Source organism: Marmota flaviventris, chromosome 9, assembly GCF_047511675.1.
Source record: "Marmota flaviventris isolate mMarFla1 chromosome 9, mMarFla1.hap1, whole genome shotgun sequence".
Lineage (NCBI taxonomy): Eukaryota > Metazoa > Chordata > Mammalia > Rodentia > Sciuridae > Marmota > Marmota flaviventris.
This window is the reverse complement of record NC_092506.1, coordinates 54,737,315-54,756,330: the sequence shown is the minus strand read 5'-3', so window position 1 is coordinate 54,756,330 and position 19,016 is coordinate 54,737,315. Positions and strand designations below refer to the sequence as shown.

The 19,016-nt window shown below is 43.3% G+C and overlaps 1 protein-coding gene and 1 long non-coding RNA gene across 2 annotated transcripts in view; both read right to left on the bottom strand.

Moving 5' to 3' along the window:
* LOC114098174 (uncharacterized) overlaps positions 1-19,016 on the bottom strand; it is a 47,331-nt gene that overhangs the window by 13,528 nt on the left and 14,787 nt on the right. The window lies entirely within an intron of this gene.
* On the bottom strand, positions 8,297-11,723 carry Nlrp10 (NLR family pyrin domain containing 10). Its single transcript, XM_071617134.1, is given in 3 exon segments — positions 8,297-10,111; positions 10,114-10,293; positions 11,435-11,723. Coding segments are annotated over 3 exon segments (2,013 nt in total). The 3' UTR covers positions 8,297-8,567.

Below are 19,016 nucleotides of genomic sequence, written 5' to 3'. Positions count from 1 at the left end.
CTTCCAGAATGGCTTCTTTACTTAATAATTGCATTTAAGGCCCCACCATGTCTTTTTATGCCTAAATAGCTCATTTCTTTTACTCACTGGATAATATCCCATTGCCCTGATATACCACATTGTGTCTATTCATTCACCTATTGAAGGACATTTTGGTTACTTCCAATTAAGAATAAAACTGCTACAAATGTTTGTATGCAATTTTTATTTGAACATGTTTCCAATTCATTTGTGTAAATATCTAGAGGCATGTTTGCTAGATCACATATATGGTAAGATTACATTTGGCTTTATAAGAAACTGCCAAACTGTCTTTGAAAGTGGTTACATTATTTTTCCTTCCCACCAGTAATTAGACTTCCTGTTTAGCCACATTCTCAGAGAATGTAGTATTTTCAGCCTTACATATTTTAGCCATCTTTAATTCATGTTGGGGAAAAGTAACATCTTTATTCCAGACTCTGAAAAGGGATAATGAATAGGGGCATAGATATCCTGTCCATCTGCTTCCTGCTGAAAGGGGTGACGTAGAGGGACCCCCCACCCCCCGCCGCCTTCAGAGTTCTAGGAGAGAATATGGAGATCCAGGGACTAAGGCTGAGGATGGGTGTATGTGGGAGGAGACTCAAAGTCATTGGAGGCAAAGTCCCCTTTTTGTGGTTTCAGGGAGACAGATTGTGAGCGCAGGAGGAGAATGGCTTTGATGTGTTCCTGGGAAGCTGTTTGAGCTCAACAGTTCAGCTTACTAAGAAGCTGTTTCTGTATAAAATTAAGAATACAGAGGAGGAAGGTTATTATGAAAAAGATTAAGATTAACTGGCTTGCTAGTGTGAGGGAAACATTTTTCCCAGTGACAAAACAGGATATGTTCTCCTAAAATGCCAGGAAACATACACCTAAAGTACATAGCAAGTAATCAAGAGTCATTATGCCCCACTCAGATTCAGGTTGCACTCTCTATGATCTCAGGAGGTTAGGTATTTTGAAGCATAGCAAGCATAATTAATTTAGGAACCATATTTTCCTGGTGGTTTAAACCTCACCATCCTGCTTAACAGACTATGTAAAACAAGAAAAGAAATAAAATTAACAGTACAGTTACACCTAGTACCCCAGCTGCATGTATAGAAAAGTATTTAAAATGTGTAAGGGAAAAAATCCCTTCAGCCAAACTTCCCCGAAACCATTTTATTATCAAAATAGGCGTTTTTGCAGCCAAGTGTGGTGTAATGCCAGCAGTTTAGGAGGCTGAGGAAGGAGGATCATGAGTTCAAAGCCAGCCTCAGCAACAGCGACCAACTCAGTGCAGTGAGACCCTGTCTCTAAATAAAATACAAATAGGGCTGGTGATGTGGCTCAGTGGTCGAGTGCCCCTGAATCCAATTACCAAAGGGAAAAAAAAAGTAGGTGCTTTTGCATTAGCCATGGCCAGGACCTGTAATTTTAACACATCCAAAGAAGCATTATGAAAAGGATCAAGCCCCATAGTAGGATTAATGGGCTGACCCATTTTTCTTAACTGCCCTTCAGTCATCTCTGTTGTTTTCTTGACCTGCCCCCATAGCATGAGTTGTGTCTTCCAGGTTCAAGGCATGGACATTTTTGTCTGAGAAACCAGATTCCCACTAAATCCAGTAACAGCTGTTTCACTTTTCCCATCCTCTCCTCTTCCATGATAATGTTCAATATTATGACCTAGAATCCAAACACAAGTATTTTCATGGTCAACACATGCCTACCTTGACCCATAGTTTTAGGACCTGGGATGCCTATCACTGCAAAAGAATCTCCCTCAGGACTATCAGAATCAGCTAGTTCTCATCTCCACTGTTCCAGGTGGTCCTGGAGCCATATAATCTTGTCTCTTACCATTCCTGATTGGTTTACATAGAAACAGAATTCCTCCTCAAACAGTTTTGCAGGATGACAGATGTCAGGGAGTCCAACTAATTTCGTAAAATCAGTACTAAGTCAGAAACCTGTTGGATGTCTTCATAACCTGTTTTGATAACTTTTTATAGTAAGAGAATAACTTGGAGGACTCTCCTACATCTGGCGTGTGCTGTTATTGGAGTGGAGAGGCTTTGGTTGTTTAGGTCAAATGTCAATTTGAAGAGTAAGGAAGATCAAGATACAGAGGCCAGTCCAATTTTTGGTAGGCAGGGGTAAATATAAGCCTCACAAAGAAAAAAAAAATGCTACAGAAATTGGGAGGCACCAGGGCTGTGGAGCTGACACAAGTGTACATCTTAAGTTCCATTAAAAGAACTATTGTCTCTTCTTTGAAATGTTCAGGTATGGCTGTATTTTGGTTATAACTATTTTTCTAGGTGTTCAAAACCAATCTCATCAAATTGACCTTGTTCTTATCTATTATTAAGAGTCAGCTGAGTTGCTCCCTAAATACTACAGCACAGGGAGAAAAGATGGAATGATCTCACATATACACGTTTTCTTTACTTTGATAATCTTTACCTAAGGATTTCAGAGCTCTCTCATTTTTCCAGTATCTGAACTGACTGTAATCTGAGCTGACTCTTAATAATAGATAATGCAGAAAATTATTCTCAACTTTGAATAACTATTTTAATTTCAGGGAGGACATTTGCCAGCTTGTTGTGCCTTAAAATTTCTTACATGTTCCCTTTATCCTTGGGGGTTCTCCTACTATCAGGACCATGATTTCATATTATGCTCCTTAATTTGAAGTGGGAAGCAAGCCTGCTAGTGCCCTGGATATCTTCACTTGAGAAAATAAATAATTTATATTCCTGAACTAGGACAGATGAGGGGTAGTTTTACTCTAATTAAGTGAGACAGATTTTCTGGTCTTCTTCTTGCCAGATGAGAGGAATCTGATACTAAAGTTAGAATAGCTCTATCTTGAAAATCTCTCATAAAGGGTCCCTGTTTAAGAGGCAGACAGTATGGACAGAATTGGGGCACAAGCGGTCAGAAAAAAAGGCAGATAGTTGATATTTGGTACCTCTGAGGGCTGTCAGGGTCAGACTCAGGACACGAGATCTTCATGTAGCACCAGGGAGTGGCCCTGGCCAGCTGCCTTCAGTTGTTCCAAACCTTTATCTGTCCAACACCAAATTTCTCCCACAGAAAAGAAACTGAAGCAAGTCAGGATCAACATTCCCAACAACTGGGTGACGGGGAATCCACCCCAACTTTTGGCTTTAAATTAAGAAGAGAGCTGGGGGTCGGAACCTTATCTAGGGGGCTAATGGAATGGGGAGTCAGTGAGAATTAATTGTAGAGCAGAGCAGGGCTGGCTTAATGAGCACTATGAGTGAAGGTAAGAGAAAGCTTGGAGGTAGGAAACCTCAGACCATTTGTCATTTCAATGGAGAAAATTGTCTAAATTTTGGAAAATTTTTGGATCAAAGTTCCCAAATTCTGAATTTGGACTATGGAATTAGGGGTCTAATTTATACTGTGGCCTGATCTAAGTACTAAAGTTAATGAAGCAGAGGTTCTTAAAATAATTTATGAAATAACCTAAGGGGGAGTCCCATGAAATGGGGGCTCCCAGGATGGAGAAATTTAATCAGGGTGGCAGTTGAGATCAAAGCATCCTTTGAAGTCTATCATCACTGGAGCAGTTCCACCAAAGAATGAGAGGGCATCCCCTGATACAATCTCTGTGGTATAGGGACCCCTGTGTCCAGACAAGCCAAAGGCAGAGGTCTTAGGCAGGATGCCTCTTTGAGAGCCTGCAAGAGATCTTACTTCTCTGAAGAATAGGAAGGCTGGTGTTGCATGCAGAAACAAAATGGCAAAAAGCAGTATCTGATCCAGAGGTTTTAAGTGCAAGGAAGAGGTCTAAGTACAGGGGGAACTGGAAAGGAGAGGATTAGAAGGAGGATGTCTCCAAATCCAATAAAGGACCCAATACAGATCCTTGCTCCCTTCACATAGCAATAAGGCAGTAAAAACATAGCCCAAAAATGGGGCCAGTTTCAGGTCATGTGCCAGCCACTGTTTAGTCAAAGTGGACTGCAGAGAGTGTGAAGGGTCTCCTATAAAAGCTGGGGGGAAGAGAGAGGTAGTCATTCTGGGAATTCAGCCATAGCTGCCCAAGCAGTGGCTAGGAGCTTCCCCAAACTAAGAGTATCATAGGAGTGCTGGATGATCACTAGTTATTTCTCAGGTCTCATCAGCCATTTAACATGACTGTTAGGGAAGAGGTTCCTTAGGACAGGAAGGGATAAAGGTCCCTTACTCCCATACCCGGTTTCAACACTATAATGATAGCAAAAATAACTGACACAGGGACAGACCTCGATGGACCGTTGATGCTTTATTAACTCCTGGAGGGGCACATTTTCAGGAGAGAAAATGTCAACTGGTTACAAGAGGGGTCTGATTTTTATAGGGTTTAAGGGAGACTTGAATCATAGCAGAATGCATCAGTTGGGCAGTCAGGGGAAGCAGTTGTGAAAGTTCAAAGCTCATTGTTGCTGGGAAATGGTGAAAGTGCAGAGCCCATTGTTTGCCTTCTCCTGTCCCCACTGCCCCAGACCCATTGTCCTTCTTTCTCTCTTGAGGTTGTTGTTCCCCTTTCTCCCTGGAGACTGTTGTTCCCTTTCTCCCTGGGGGTTGTTGTTTTCCATCCTTCAGGGAATAGAGAGGTAAAAGCTCTCGGGAACAATAAGAACCATGTGTGGTTTAGATATGAGGTGTCCCTACAAATCTCTTGTGTCAATGAAGAAACATTCAGAGGTAAAATGATTAGATGATGAGAACTGTAACCTAATCACTTCATCCTAGTTTCAATGGTCTTACTGGATGGTCACTATAGGCAAGTGAAACATAGAGGAATGAGGTGGGTCACTAGGGGCATGCCCTTAGAAAGGTTCATCTTCTCTGCTCCCTCTTCTGGCCACCAGGTCCTGAGCAACTTCCTTCCTCCACATCCTTCCCCCATGCTGTGCTACCTCACTCTGAGCCTAGAGCAATGGAGTCAGCCCACCACAGACTAAATCTCTGAAGCCATAAGCCAAAATGATTTTTTTCTTCTCTAAATTGTCCCTGCCCGGTATTTTGATCACAGCAACATAAAGCTGACTAACCATGGATGTCTTACTCCTCTGGCTCATAGTTGCTGCCTACTCTACTACTAAATCTCCTCCACTTAGGGATTGCCAGATGGAGCAAATAGAAATACAGGATGCCTAGATACATTTGATTTTGAAAGCTAGATAAACAACAAATCATTTTTATTGTTAAGTATGCCCCTGTTAAAATATATATGTTTTTTTCACTGTTTCTCTGAAATTCAAATTTAATTATATTTCATTTGGAAACCTTCTTTCACTCTGGAATCCCATTTTTTCATAAGAGAGTCCCACAGTTGTTCCCTAAGGACAGAGTTTCTTCCTTTTGATCATGGCCGCCTTTCTCCCTACCACCCAAAGGGAGTCTAAGCAAGGAATGGATGGGCCCAGCCTCTCTGCACCAGGAATCACTCCTCCTTTTTACCACCACATTCAGTAGCCTGGTTTGACCCATTTTCCAGACTTCTATACATAGGAATCCTTCTTACCCCTTCTGCCCAGCCTAGACCTCAGGGAACCCCAATCCCTTCCACACTTGTATCTATGTGACATGTATTTTGACTGCCCAGAATGCCTTCCTTTGATAAGCCATCCTTTCTCATTCAGCCCTCAGATTACGGCCATTTATCCAGAGGATATGATCATGCAACCTGAGCTAGGAGATCCAGTTCTTGCTGGTCAGGGAAGTGCATCTTCCAGGCCACAATGTTTGAGGCTTGGCTCCTACCCAGGGGCAGGTCAGACTCCTCCCCTAACTTCCCTGCTAGAGCCATTGTAAAGACTATTCTCTTCCTTTGGAATTGTTGGCTGTAAGGATGGTTTAAACTGAGCTCAGATGCCATTTTCTCTGATGCATAAAAGTGGCTGTCTGGAATGAGGATTAAATGCAACTATAAAAGCAACAGCAGAGAGACTAGTGTTGAGAAACTAATGTGACTCCATTTTTAAAAATAAATAAATAACAGCAGCTTCTACCTCAACGCCTGTCCTAAGGAAGGGGGCGTGACCCTTGTCCTTGGAAAAACCCACAGAGCACTCCTAAGCACATACCCACCCTGCTGAGCTGTTTATCTGTAAATAACAGGAGAGGTCTGAGGCGTCAGATGTCCCTGACTCAGTTAGGCTAGGTGAGGACCCATAGCAACCCCCCTAGCAGCCTCCAATCAGCATGAGACAGGGAAAATACCTGGAATGCCAGATGACCCCCAAGTAGTTTATGGTGGTTGATAACATGTTGGGAAACCATGTAGTTTAGCACGTACACCCCTCGTGGCCTAAACCAATCAGTTCAAACGAATCCCCCTATTGTACTAACCAATCACCCCTACCCAATTTTTTCCCGCCATTGAATGTGCTAATCAATGTTAAGAGTTGTTATTTGATTTTCCCACAGTATGGAATGATTTGCTGTGTGATGTTGTGACGCATAGAGTATCCCCCCCAAAACCTATAAAATCTCACTGAACAAAGGACCAGGACTCACTCCCTGGGACCGTTGGGTTGGGAACAGTTGTGAGTCCAGGCTCGAGCTTACAATAAAGACTCTTGTGCGATTGCATGGGATTCGGCTCCTGGAGGTCTATTGGGGTCCCACGAATCTGGCAAAACAGTGTAAGCCCTGATGACATTATTATAAGAACCAGCCAGTCACACCCCAAACCAGAAATCAGATGGCTGTTTGTTTAAAATTTTTTTTAGTTGTAGATAAACACAATCCCTTTATTTTGTTTATTTATTTTTATGTGGTGCTGAGGATCAAACCCAGGGCCTCATACATGCTAGGCAAGCGCTCTACCACTGAATAACAACCCCAGCCCTGTTTGTTTGTTTTTAGTGAAAGTTTGGGGTCATTTGATTTTTAATTTTAAATGAATATGAATCTTAAGTGAAATACTGCAACATGTCTAATCCCCAATTAGATGTTAGATTCATGTTTCTTTAAAAAAAAAAAAAAGCCCCCCTTGGCTCCAAGAAAAGCTCAGGATGTAGTTGAGCACTGTTTTATTACTCCCAACTTCTCCAAGACATTCAGGGACATTCAGAGGTTGATCTTCTGAGAACATCTGAGTCCTTTATAAGGCCACACAGCCTAGGTCAATGGGTGCTGATCTGCTGCTTTGGAAATCCAAAACAAACTGCTCTCTAAATAAGTATATGCAAACACACACACACACTGTTTTATAAGACATGTTTTATATCTACACGTGATCCATGTATTCAATGTGTCATTATATAATTATCAAATGTCAGGCCACCAAATTTCCTGTGTGAAGAATAAATAGTAATAATTAGTGTCCTAGGGTCTCAAATTGATTGACCACTGAGTTCCCTTGGAGTCAGATGTCTGGGCATGTCTGACAGATTGCTGGAGTCGAAACATGTGGAATCACATGTGGGAAGCCCTGACAGCAATAAAAATGTGATAAAAGAAAAAAGAGGAGCATCTGTAGCCTCACTGTAGGGCATGGGGGGACCCATCACAGCCACACTGGGGTCAGCAACAAACACCAGGATGGGGATAGGACTGGTGCCTGCACAGAGACTTTGAGACCTCTTTGAGACCAAGAAAAGCTCAGGATGTAGTTGAACACTGTTTTATTACTCCCAACTTCTCCAAGACATTCAGGGACATTCAGAGGTTGATCTTCTGAGAACACTATTAGCTGAGGTGTGGGAACCAATAGATCTCTCTGGGGAATGCTAGAAATGAATGGAGCTCTTGACTGTACCTTAGTTTCCTCATCCATGAAATGAGCATGGGGTGTTGATCATACCTCCACCTAGAATCTCTTACTCCTTCTTCTCTTATACAGAGGAACCCAAATCAGAAAAAGATACTATTAGTCAATTCATGGAACAGATGAATCTTTCCAAAAAGAAAAGTCAGTAATGACACAGCAGCAGATGACAGTGACATGTTATTGGTATTAAATTAAGTCACAGTAGAGCTTCCAAGATCAAAGTTGAGGTCTGTGAAAAGCAGTGGCTCATGTTCAACAAATGTAAATTTTCAAAGTTTATAAAAAGAACAAGAAGGCTGCTCTTTACTTAAGCAGGAGTTGACCACAAATACAGAGCCAGAGAGACATCCCATTATGCCACAGTATATTTCCCTTAAAGTGCAGACACAGATATGCTCCAAATTTGCCCGTGTCTTACAGAATGCACACAATTCACACTTTATTATTTTAAGTAGCTTATTTTATTTTTAAAAAGAATCAGATGCAGAATCAAAGCCTTGGTCACTGGCATTAACATATAAGAGAGCTACTGAAGGAGAACTCCACACTATAGAAGGTCATAAACAGCCCCTTGAGGGAGGGGTGCTAATCAGCTATCCATGGTAAAAGGTGATTGTTCCTAAGGACTCAATTGTTCCTAAAGATTCAGTCCACATGGCCTCTCCCCAGATGCTATGCCAAGCCTTCAGACCCTCAGCAATCTAATTCTCTATTTGTTTCTCTGTCCTTCACTCTTTCTGCTACCCCTTAGTCTCATCTCTCATTTCTCCATCTTTTCACTCTGCCCTTCCCCATCCTCCTGTTTCTCCATCCCATGATCCTTCTGACCCTTCATCTCCACTGCCCCCTTTTTCCTGCTTTCTATCCTGCTGCTCCTAACTTCTGAGTCTAGTTCCTCTGTCCCTCTGCATTCACCCTCAGGATTGCATTTTTGTTCCACTTTCTGTCCTTTATCCAATCTGGTTTTGACAGAAAACAGCTTCCCGGTAGGTAATTTCCTTTCATTAGAATGTGACAACTTGACTTGGATGTCATTCAACTGAACAACTTTTTTAAGATTCTTTATTTTCGTATTATACAGGGAGAATTCAAATTCCCAACTCCTCTTGTGCTTTATAGATTCCATTTGTTCTTTAAAATGCATAAGATCCTGCAAAATCGAGGGAGAAACTTCAAAGCAGAACTTAAGCTCCAAGGTCAAGAAGCTCTCTTTTTTCAATATGTCCAATAAAAACTGCGTACTGAGGGTCATCTCTTCATTCTTTTTCTGCTCCTTTGCTTCCACCAGTCTTTTCACTTCTCTGGAGGATGCTTCCCCCAGTTGACTCTGGCCTTCCTTTACCAGATAGGACATTGCATGAAAAAATTCCTGGAAACTAATGTGGCGGAAGCTGTAGTACTTCTTGATGTCAAGTTCCTCTTGGTAATTGCTGCTGCTCAGGAAAGCAACAAGTCTGGAGCCATCTAAATTGTGCTTCCTGAGCTCATCCTCTTTAAATAGGAACCTCTGATGCTCGATCCCCTCAGTGGCCAAGGAGCACAGACCCCTCAGGACCCTGTGCCTGGTAAGCTCAGAGCAGCCCCCACTGTCATCAGCGGGCAAGAAGGTGGATACGTAGGCAGTGAAGATGTCAGTGCTGTTCCTGGGTGTCTCTGAGATTGCCTGGCCTCTTTCCATCTGCTCCTTCAGCCAGGAGCAGACCACCCAGCAGATGCCTGGAACCTGACACGCTGTGTAGAGAACATCATTTCCTTGTACAAATTCAAAAGCATGTCTGGCTTGCTCTTCATCCTTAAAATAGAAGCTGAAATACTGCCTCCTCTCCTCCTCAGAGAAACCTAAAACATGAACATGGCGCCGTTGACCCAGCATGGGCTCCAGACTCCCCAAAGCAGGGGGCCGAGTGGTAAGGAGAAGGGAGCATGTGGGCAACAACCGTCTCCTAATCAAAAGGCGCAGCACATTCTCCATGGGACTCCCCACCCTCTTCCCCAGCTGTCCAGAGGGCCTCTGTAGCTCATCAAAGCCATCCAGGATGAACAGGAGCCGCTCTGGCTGTTTCAAAATCTCTGTGACAGGGGCTTGGTTATCCCCACAACACCAGGAGAGGAGCTGCTCCAGTTTGCACCCCTTCAGCTGGACCACTTCTCTGCAGCTCACTTAAAAAATACAATCAAACCGGCCTGGGTACAGGGTACCAGTGGCCCAGTCCAGCACCATTTTTCTCACCAGGGTTGTCTTTCCAGTACCAGCAGAGCCTTGTAGCACCACTAAGGATGGGGCAGGGGAGGGCTTTTCCCCGGATCAAATAAAGCCTACACTGTAACAGAATCCAGCTCTTGCTCCAGGTCTGGGCCGGGAGGTGATCCTGGGTCCCCTGAGCTGGGTGTGGCCACCAGGAGCAGTTGGTTGTAGCTACAGTTGACTCCCCACTCTTGGCTCTCCTCTAGGCCGCGCACGTGCTCTCGGTATATTTCTCTGTAATCTGAGTCAGACAAGAGAGGTTCCAGATGAGGAAACAGAAACTAAAAAGGGGAAATGGACCCTTTAAACTCTAACTCAGCTCTTCAGGAAGACAAGAGTTCTGGTTTCACAGGAGATGGACTACTGTACGTGTATGTATGTATGTGTGTGTGTGTGTATGTGTACATATCTGAGTGTGTTCTGTGGGTGAACATTTGTGGGGTCTGAGTGCACGCCTGTTTCCACATGTGTTCATGGGAATGTGCCGATGGAAGCTTCTGTATTGTGCAGGGAAGTCATGTCAATGTGCATCAGCAATAATGTACCTCCAAAAGTCTGTGTGACAGTGTGTGTGTATGTGTGTGTGTGCGCGCGCGTGCACGCATGCATGTGTGAGCGTTCATGGCAAATGTCCCCATGGGAAGAGGTGAGGGCAAAGAGAGGAAAGGGAAGGGAACTTGCCGTTGGTAAAGTAATCGGAGCATGATTTTAGTGGAGAATGGACCGGATGCTAAATGCAAAACAGTTTCTGAGATGGAGCCACGACTTTGGGTCCCCCTTCCCTCCCATTTCTATAAAGTAGAGGAGTTCTCAGCAGTGAAGGGAGCCTATGGGAGAGAACACAGGTACCAACGATCCTTCCCTCCCCCTAGCACCCCACCATCAGGAACAAGCCGCTATTTAGGCTACATGCCCACCTCACTCTCCGGGGGTGGCATCAGTCCACCAGCTTCTTGAACAGAGGGGCACAGAAAACTGTCCTCTGTGAGGAGCAGCCTAGCCCTCTACCCCAGGTCTGACCCCACACCTACGTCATTTGTTCTGCTTAGTAGAAAAACCTTCACCAACACTGCCTCTCCCATCTAAGCCCCTTTCTTCACTCCCTCTCCTTTTCTGGCACAGCGACGGGAGGTAAGAGGTAGGGTATCATGGTCATAAGATATGACAAATAAACAAATCCCTGATGTCCACTCAGGAGCTTCACCCAGCATTTGTGGGAGCCCTCAGCTGGTGACCACCTGGGACCCTGGGGCACAGGGGATTCCCAAGGACGGAGGGCAGGGTGAAAGGAGGCATGAATTACAGACTACGGGAGTCTGTGGAAGTACCCTGGAGGGGCAGTTCCGGCACCACATGACCTCCCTTTCCCCCACCACACTCACCATTCAGACAAATGTGGCTGAGCTGGTCTACGAGTTCCAACAAGTTCATGGCCTTCAAGCCCTTGAGCACCACTCTCACAGCCTCCTGTTCTCCACACTTTAAAATCAGTCGCGATGCCAGGTCTACCCGACTCAGGCCCTCCAATTCCCCTCGGGCCAAGAGGGGCTGGCCCTCAGCCAGGGTCACATCCCGCAAGTGGAACTTTAATATCTTGAAATTGTCCTCCTCAAGGTCACTCAAGGCCCAAAGCAATGCCTCCCGAGGGTTGCGGGCCAGGGCTGAGGCCATGGTGATGGGAGGTGAAGGTCAAGTTCAGACCAGCGACCTGGAGAAGGTGTGGAGAGGAGAGGTCCACCACTGGAGGAGAGCACCTGAAGGCCCCTCACGGCCTCACTTCCTGTGCGCTTGGCAAGCTGTGCAGCAGAGTCGCGGAAGAGAGGTGATACATGCAAATTTCCAAAAAAGGGGAGTGAGTGAGCTAGAAGGAAGAATCCATCTACTCCCCTGCCTCTAGGTCAGACAGTATGTGTGATCGTGTCTACTGGAAGGCAGGTAGGTGTGCGGAGATGTTTCTCCTGTGTCTCTCCCTCTCCCCTCCTTTCTTCCAGTCGCCACCTCTGCCTCTCTCCTGCCTCTCTCTCACATGTACTCTGTATTAGGCCTTGTGTGGGTCCTTGAACAGATGGGTTCAGAAAAAAAATGATTTTTAGATTTTTTAAGTTTTAAAAGTCAACCTATTCCTGACCGTGTGAATGTTCAAATGGTGCACATTTGCTGGGACGGCTGAGGGGCAGCAAGAAGGTAAGGAGTGTCCACCCATCATTCCACCAGCCCTCACACATCAGCCTCCTGGACTTGGTCACTCACAGGGTCCAAAGCTGGAGGTCTTCCAATTCAGACGAGGGGACAAGTCTAAATAATAAGAAGAGGAATGGGCACTATTGTGTGCCTAATTTGTGCCAAATAATTTACATGTATTATCCTTTTTGATTATCACAGAAATTGTCCCAGGTATTACTCCAGAGGAGAAATTTGGCAGTCAGAGAGAAATGATCTTTCAGAGTTTTCCAGAGGTAAACCATTGAGCAAAGAGACAGGATTTACACTGTGGTCTAGGACTGAGTAGAAGGAGACAGAGGAACTCAAAAGACATGGAAGGCAGACCCAGAAACAGAATTTAGGCTAAATACTACTAGAAACTAGAAAGACTTATAGATTCTCAAGTATCAGGGAAAGAAGAGTAGGATTTTTAGGAATGTTTAAAATATGGAACTAAAATGTAGGCAGGGTAGAGGTCTTTGAAAGAAGAGAAAGCAACAATTAACAAAAAAGCTTTTAGAATCCAGAATTATACCTGTTATCTAAGGCTAACGGGGAAATCCACCTCATGGTATGATGTCAGAGAATGCTCACAAGAGTATCTGGGAACAGTGAGGGCTACTGAGATTCAAATATCAGCTTTCTGACTACATTATCAATAGGAGACAGAAAATGTTAGGAATATGTTAAGATACAAGGGACATGGGCTACAGGTCATAGGCCAGTCTGGGAGAGCAGAAACTACTTACCACAAAGCCTCGGCCTGCATGAGAAGACTCAGGGTTCCTCTACAAAGCTCTAATATCAGCAAAGCTAATCCAGGAAAGAAGAGAAGGCAACACCAGAACGTGCCAAGAAGATTCCAGACCAGCCTGTTTACCTCAGCTCAGACTTGGGGAGCTGGAGGTGAAACAGGGATGACTCAGCTCCCTGGACAGAAGCCCAACAAACAAGGTGCTGAGGAGAATTGGAACAGACCCTTGATAGTAAACAGACAGCTCTACAGGCCAAGCCTGGGTCTTCTTGGCCAAAACCTACTAATCCACTGGTGGTATTCGTATTTAATACAGGTGTGACCACCCCAGCACCTACCCTTTGATACCTAACAGGCCTAGTGCATGTGGAGCTAGAAGAGATGAAGGACGTTGCTAAGGCTTTGTGAGGCAGAAACATCTGTCAGTGGCATGAGCAACTGCTCATCAGGGAGAAACTTGACCTCATTCCTCTCAACACTAAAGTTAAGAAACAAGGGAGGAGCTGAATGCATGAACCATTCTGTCTCCAGGAGAAAGAAAACCCACCAGATTCTCCATGTCCCTCCCTGAAACCCTTAGTCCTCTCTACAACTTGGCCCCAGTCCAGGCTGGAGAAGTTTGACTAGATGACAAAAGAACTGGATCATTGTCACCAACACACCGTCAGCCGTTGCGCCATTTCTTTAAGCTGGTGAAACTACTTCAGGATCTGCTTCATCAAAATGAAAAGGGAAGAAGGTGGGAACTCCATAAAACAGGAATCGAATTCTCTGGCCAGAGAACTGAGAATCCCCAATAGCCCTGGCAGAAAGAGAAACAGGTTTCTCCAGGAAGAATGTCTCCAAAACATAAAGAATAAAGACTTAGCAGTTTAGCTGATGCTAGGAGCCTTCTGAAAGAGCCTACAGAGAGACTAGCAGGAGGAAGAAAAACTAGCAGCAAGTCCCCCAGAGAAGTAAAATAAGGAATCATAAAAGAGAAACAAAAAAATCAGAAAACTTGATAGCAAACTATAACACTCATATGTGATAATGTTTACCTAGAAGTAATAATATAACCACCGAATACTGATCTAACTAAAATTTATGACCACATTGAAAGGAAAGATGGTGGTGAAAAGTACTAAAGTCAATAGGTAATCCCTATAATTGTGATCTTAAGGTAGCAGTGAACACATCCTACTTAGAAATGCAGAGATGTTAGAAGAAGTAGTTAGAAATCTAAAATAGTTGCCTGGGGGAAGAGGGATGAGGATAGTAGGAGGGGGGACTACTATTGGGGGGCATGAGATCTCAAATGCTAGTTGACCTTGCAAACCACAAGCATTTATTATTTTGATAAAATAAAACTTAATGCAGCCAAGAAGGAATAGGAAGTAACCTATCCACTAAAGAAGTGGAGTTAACCTGTATAGACAAATCCTTCAGGAAGCTTAACAACAGAAGGAATCAGAAGATAATGTGGGAAATGAAAAGTTGAGAAGAGCTCGGCTTCGTTTTCACATGGGAGGGAGGGGAGGAATATTAACATCCAACAGAGAGGTCAGGCTAGAAATTCAGGTGAAGGAGACACAAACCAGAGGAGGAAATTGAGAGTGAGGACTGGGATAGGATTCTAAGCAAAGACAGAGATTGGCCTTTGATGTGAGGTGGAGGGAACACCCTCCATCCACATCTGATGAAAGTGAGAGAGAAAGGCAGATGTGTGACCTGTGGTCAGAAGATGAGCCTGGGCATTTCTGGTGAACCCTATGTTCTGCACGAAGTAAGAGCATTGCCTAAGAGTGAGAAGACACCAATTAGCTGAAGAGAGGAGAGGCCATAAGGTGACTACTACCAACTTTCTCCATAATTTCTGTACATTTTCTTCTCCTCCAAGACCTCTCATCCCCAATGCTCAGTGAGTACTCCTAGAATCCAGGAAGACAGGCAGGAATGGGAACTGATCTTTCCCACAGCCTTAACCAACCTCAGGCTAGAGAGAAAAACAAGACAACCAAGCACCAAGACCAAAAAACCAAGATAGAAAATAAAGAATAAAACACAGTCACATAAATAAGGGGATAGAGAGCAGAGAAGCCACTTACTGCAAAGGCTCCAGGTTTTGAGATCACTGGAGCAGAGATTCTGAGTCACACCTAAGAAACTACAAATGAGCTTCTCAAGAACTGATTTTAATTGGATGGCGGAGGCAAGAGATAAAATCAGCCCTCTCTTTCTGCTAACCCTGTCCTGGCTGAAAGTAAACCTGGAAACTAGAGTAACTGAGTCCCAAAATAGAAGGGGTAGAAACAAAAGAATCAGAGACCAAAACACAGAAATCAAGTCAGGCAAAGTTAGAGAGAAAGGGAGCAGGGGTGGGGGAAGCTAGCTGGTGTGTATGGCTGTCTCTTTCAGTTATTGATATGGGATGGGTCCTGTAGGTTGCTCTTAATTATGACACCATCAGCAGAGATGACCCTGATCTTTTCAGGCAAAACTATCAAGCATGTTTCCCGGAACAACCAGAAACTTATGTGCAATGGTTAATTTTAGGTATCAACAAGGCCATGAGGTGGCCAGACATTTGGTCAAACATTATTCTGGGAGTGCCTGTGAGGTTGTGTTTTGGGATGACACTGATATTTGAATATGTAGACTGAGTAAAGAAGATTGCCCTCCCTAATGTGAATGAGCCTTACCCAATCTGTTGAGTGCCTGAACAGAACAAATGGGCCCACTTTCCTGCCCTCAAGAGGGACTCCCCTGATTCACTGATTTGAGATGGGTCGTAGGCTTTCTGACTCAAGCTGAAACTTTGGCTCTTCTTAGATCTTAAGCCTGATGGCTTTCTGACTGGAACTAGTACCTGCAGCTCTCCTCAGTCTCTCCTCTTGCTGACTGTAGCTCTGGGGAGTTCTCAGCTTCTACAATCACAAAGGCTAATTCCTGTAACTCAGAAGGTTCTTAATGATGTGCTGCCAACCTCCTGATAAGGGGTTCATCCTGCTACTCTCTCTTTTCCTCTTAATACTCTAGACACAGAATAACCTCCTCAAACACACAAGGCCTGCTCCTACCTTAAGGCCTTTACACTAGGTGTTTCCTCTACTTGAAGGGCTCCTCCCCCCAAAAGCCCCAAGTGATGACTACCTACTTGAACCCCCAAGTCTCCACTCAATTTCACATTCTCATTGTAACCCATCCTGACCCCTCAGAACTCCTGATTCCCCTTACCCTTTGCTGAAACCCCTTAGTAATTACCGTATATGGTAGCACCTTTTAATATAATATATAATTTACTCATTGTTTTGTTTATCACCACTAGAATGTAAACTTTTGCCTGTTTTGTTCACTTATATATTCTAAGCACCTAAAAGAGCATGTGGCACATATTAAGCACTCAAACTGTTGACTAAACCACCCTATATACACCTTATGACACTGTCAAGAACAAAGCCCGATTAGCACTCCAGCATGTCAGCACAGAAACCGACTTCCTTAACAAGACTCCTAAAGCACAAGAAATAAAATCAGAAATCAATAAGTGGGATGGCATCAAATTTAAAATGTCCTGTATAATTGCTGGTGGGACTGCAAATTGGTGCAGCCAATTTGGAAAGCAGTATGGAGATTTCTTGGAAAGCTGGGAATGGAGCCACCATTTGACCCAGCTATTCCCCTTCTCGGTCTATTCCCTAAAGACCTAAAAAGAGCATGCTACAGGGACACTGCTACATCGATGTTCATAGCAGCACAATTCACAATAGCTAGACTGTGGAACCAACCTAGATGCCCTTCAATGGATGAATGGATAAAAAAAATGTGGCATTTATACACAATGGAGTATTACTCTGCATTAAAAAATGACAAAATCATAGAATTTACAGGGAAATGGATGGCATTAGAGCAGATTATGCTAAGTGAAGCTAGCCAATCCCTAAAAAACAAATGCCAAATGTCTTCTTTGATATAAGGAGAGTAACTAAGAACAGAGTAGGGTCGAAGAGCATGAGAAGAAGATTAACATTAAACAGGGATGAGAGGTGGGAGGGGAAGGGAGAGAGAAGGGAAAAAGCATGGAAACGGAAGGAGACCCTCAGAGTTATACAAAAGTACATACAAGGGGAAGTGAGGGGAAGGGGAAAAATAATACAAGGGGGACAAACGAATGTCAGTAGAGGGGGCAGAGAGAGAAGAGGGGAGGGGAGGGGAGGGGAGGGGTGATAGTAGAGGATAGGAAAGGCAGCAGAATACAACAGACACTAGTATGGCAATATGTAAATCAATGGATGTGTAACTGATGTGATTCTGCAATCTGTATATGGGGTAAAAATGGGAGCTCATAACCCACTTGAATCAAATTGTGAAATATGATATATCAAGAACTATGTAATGTTTTGAACAGCCAACAATAAAAAATTAAAAAAAAAAAATAAAAAAAAAAAAAAATAAAGAACTGGGGGATATAGGTCAGTGGTAGAGCACCCCTGAGTTCAATCCCCAGTACTGGGGAAAAAAAAACAACTCAGGTTGAGACTTAGCCCTCAAGGAGTTATATGTTAACTGTATTTGGAAGTGAGGCCTTTGAGAGGTAGTTAAGATTAGATGAATTCCACCTATGTATGATATATCAAAGTATTATAAGTGCATTCTACTGTCATGTATAACTAATTAAAACAAATAAAATTTAAAATAACAAAAAAAAAAAAATGTCCTGTATAACAAAGGAAACAATTAAGAGCCTGAAGAGAGAGCCTACAGAATGGAAGAAGATCCTTGCCACCTGCTCCTCAGGGCATTAGTATCCAGAATATTCAAAGAACTGAAAAAAAAAAAAAAAAGAATCCAATTAATAAATGGGCAACAGAACTAAACAGACACTTCTCAAAAGAAGAAATACCGATGATCAACAAATATATGAAAAAATGTTGAACAATTAAGGAAATGCAAAACAAAACTACATTGAGATTCCATCTCACTCCAATCAGAACGGCAATTACCAAGGATACAAGCAACAACAAATGTTGGCAAGTATATAGAGGAAAAGGTACACTCATACATTTTTGGTGGGAGTGCAAATTAATTCAACCACTCTGGAAAGTAATATGGAGATTCCTCAAAAAATTAGGAATGGAACCATCATTTGACCCTCAATATATAGCCAAAGGATTTAAAATCAGCATACTACAGTGATGCATTGATACACTGATGTGTATAGCACCACAATTCACAATAGCCAAGCCATGGAACCAACATAGATGCCCATCAAGATGAATGGATAAAGAAAATGTGGTATATAAACACAGAAGAGTATTAGTCAACTATAAAGCAGAATGAAATTATGGTATTTGCCAATAAATGGATGGAACTGGAGACTATCATACTAAGTGAAATAAGCCAGTCCAAAAATGTCAAAGGTCGAATATTTTCTCTGATATGCAGAAGCTAATCCAAAATAAGCGGGGGATGGGGGGTGAATTTCATAAATATAGAGGGAAGATCAAAAGAGTAGATGAAGAGGATTGAGGGAGAGGGAGCAGGGAAGAGAAAAGGAAAGAACAGTGGAATGAATCTGACTGAACTTTCATATGTACATACATGAATATATCACCCAACATCAAGTATATTCACAAGACACTAATTTTTTAAAACTATAAATAAATTGCAGAAAGATCAGTAAAGGGAGAAGAGCAAGAGGAGGGAGGAGGGGGGCTGGGGTTGTAGCTCAAGTGGTAGCGCACTCGCCTGGCATGCATGCAGCCCGGGTTCGATCCGCAGCACCACATACAAAGATGTTGTGTCTGCCGAAAACTAAAAAAGCGCTCTCTCTCTCTCTCTCTCTCTCTCTCTCTCTCTCTCTCTCTCTCTCTCTCTCTCTCTCTCTTAAAAAAAAAAAAAAAAAAATAGGGAGGAGGAGGAGGGGAAGGGGGAAGTTCTAGGGACTGAATTAGACCAAATTATATTCCATGCTTTTATGACTATGTCAAAATGTACACTAATATTATATGTAACTAAAAAGAATCAAA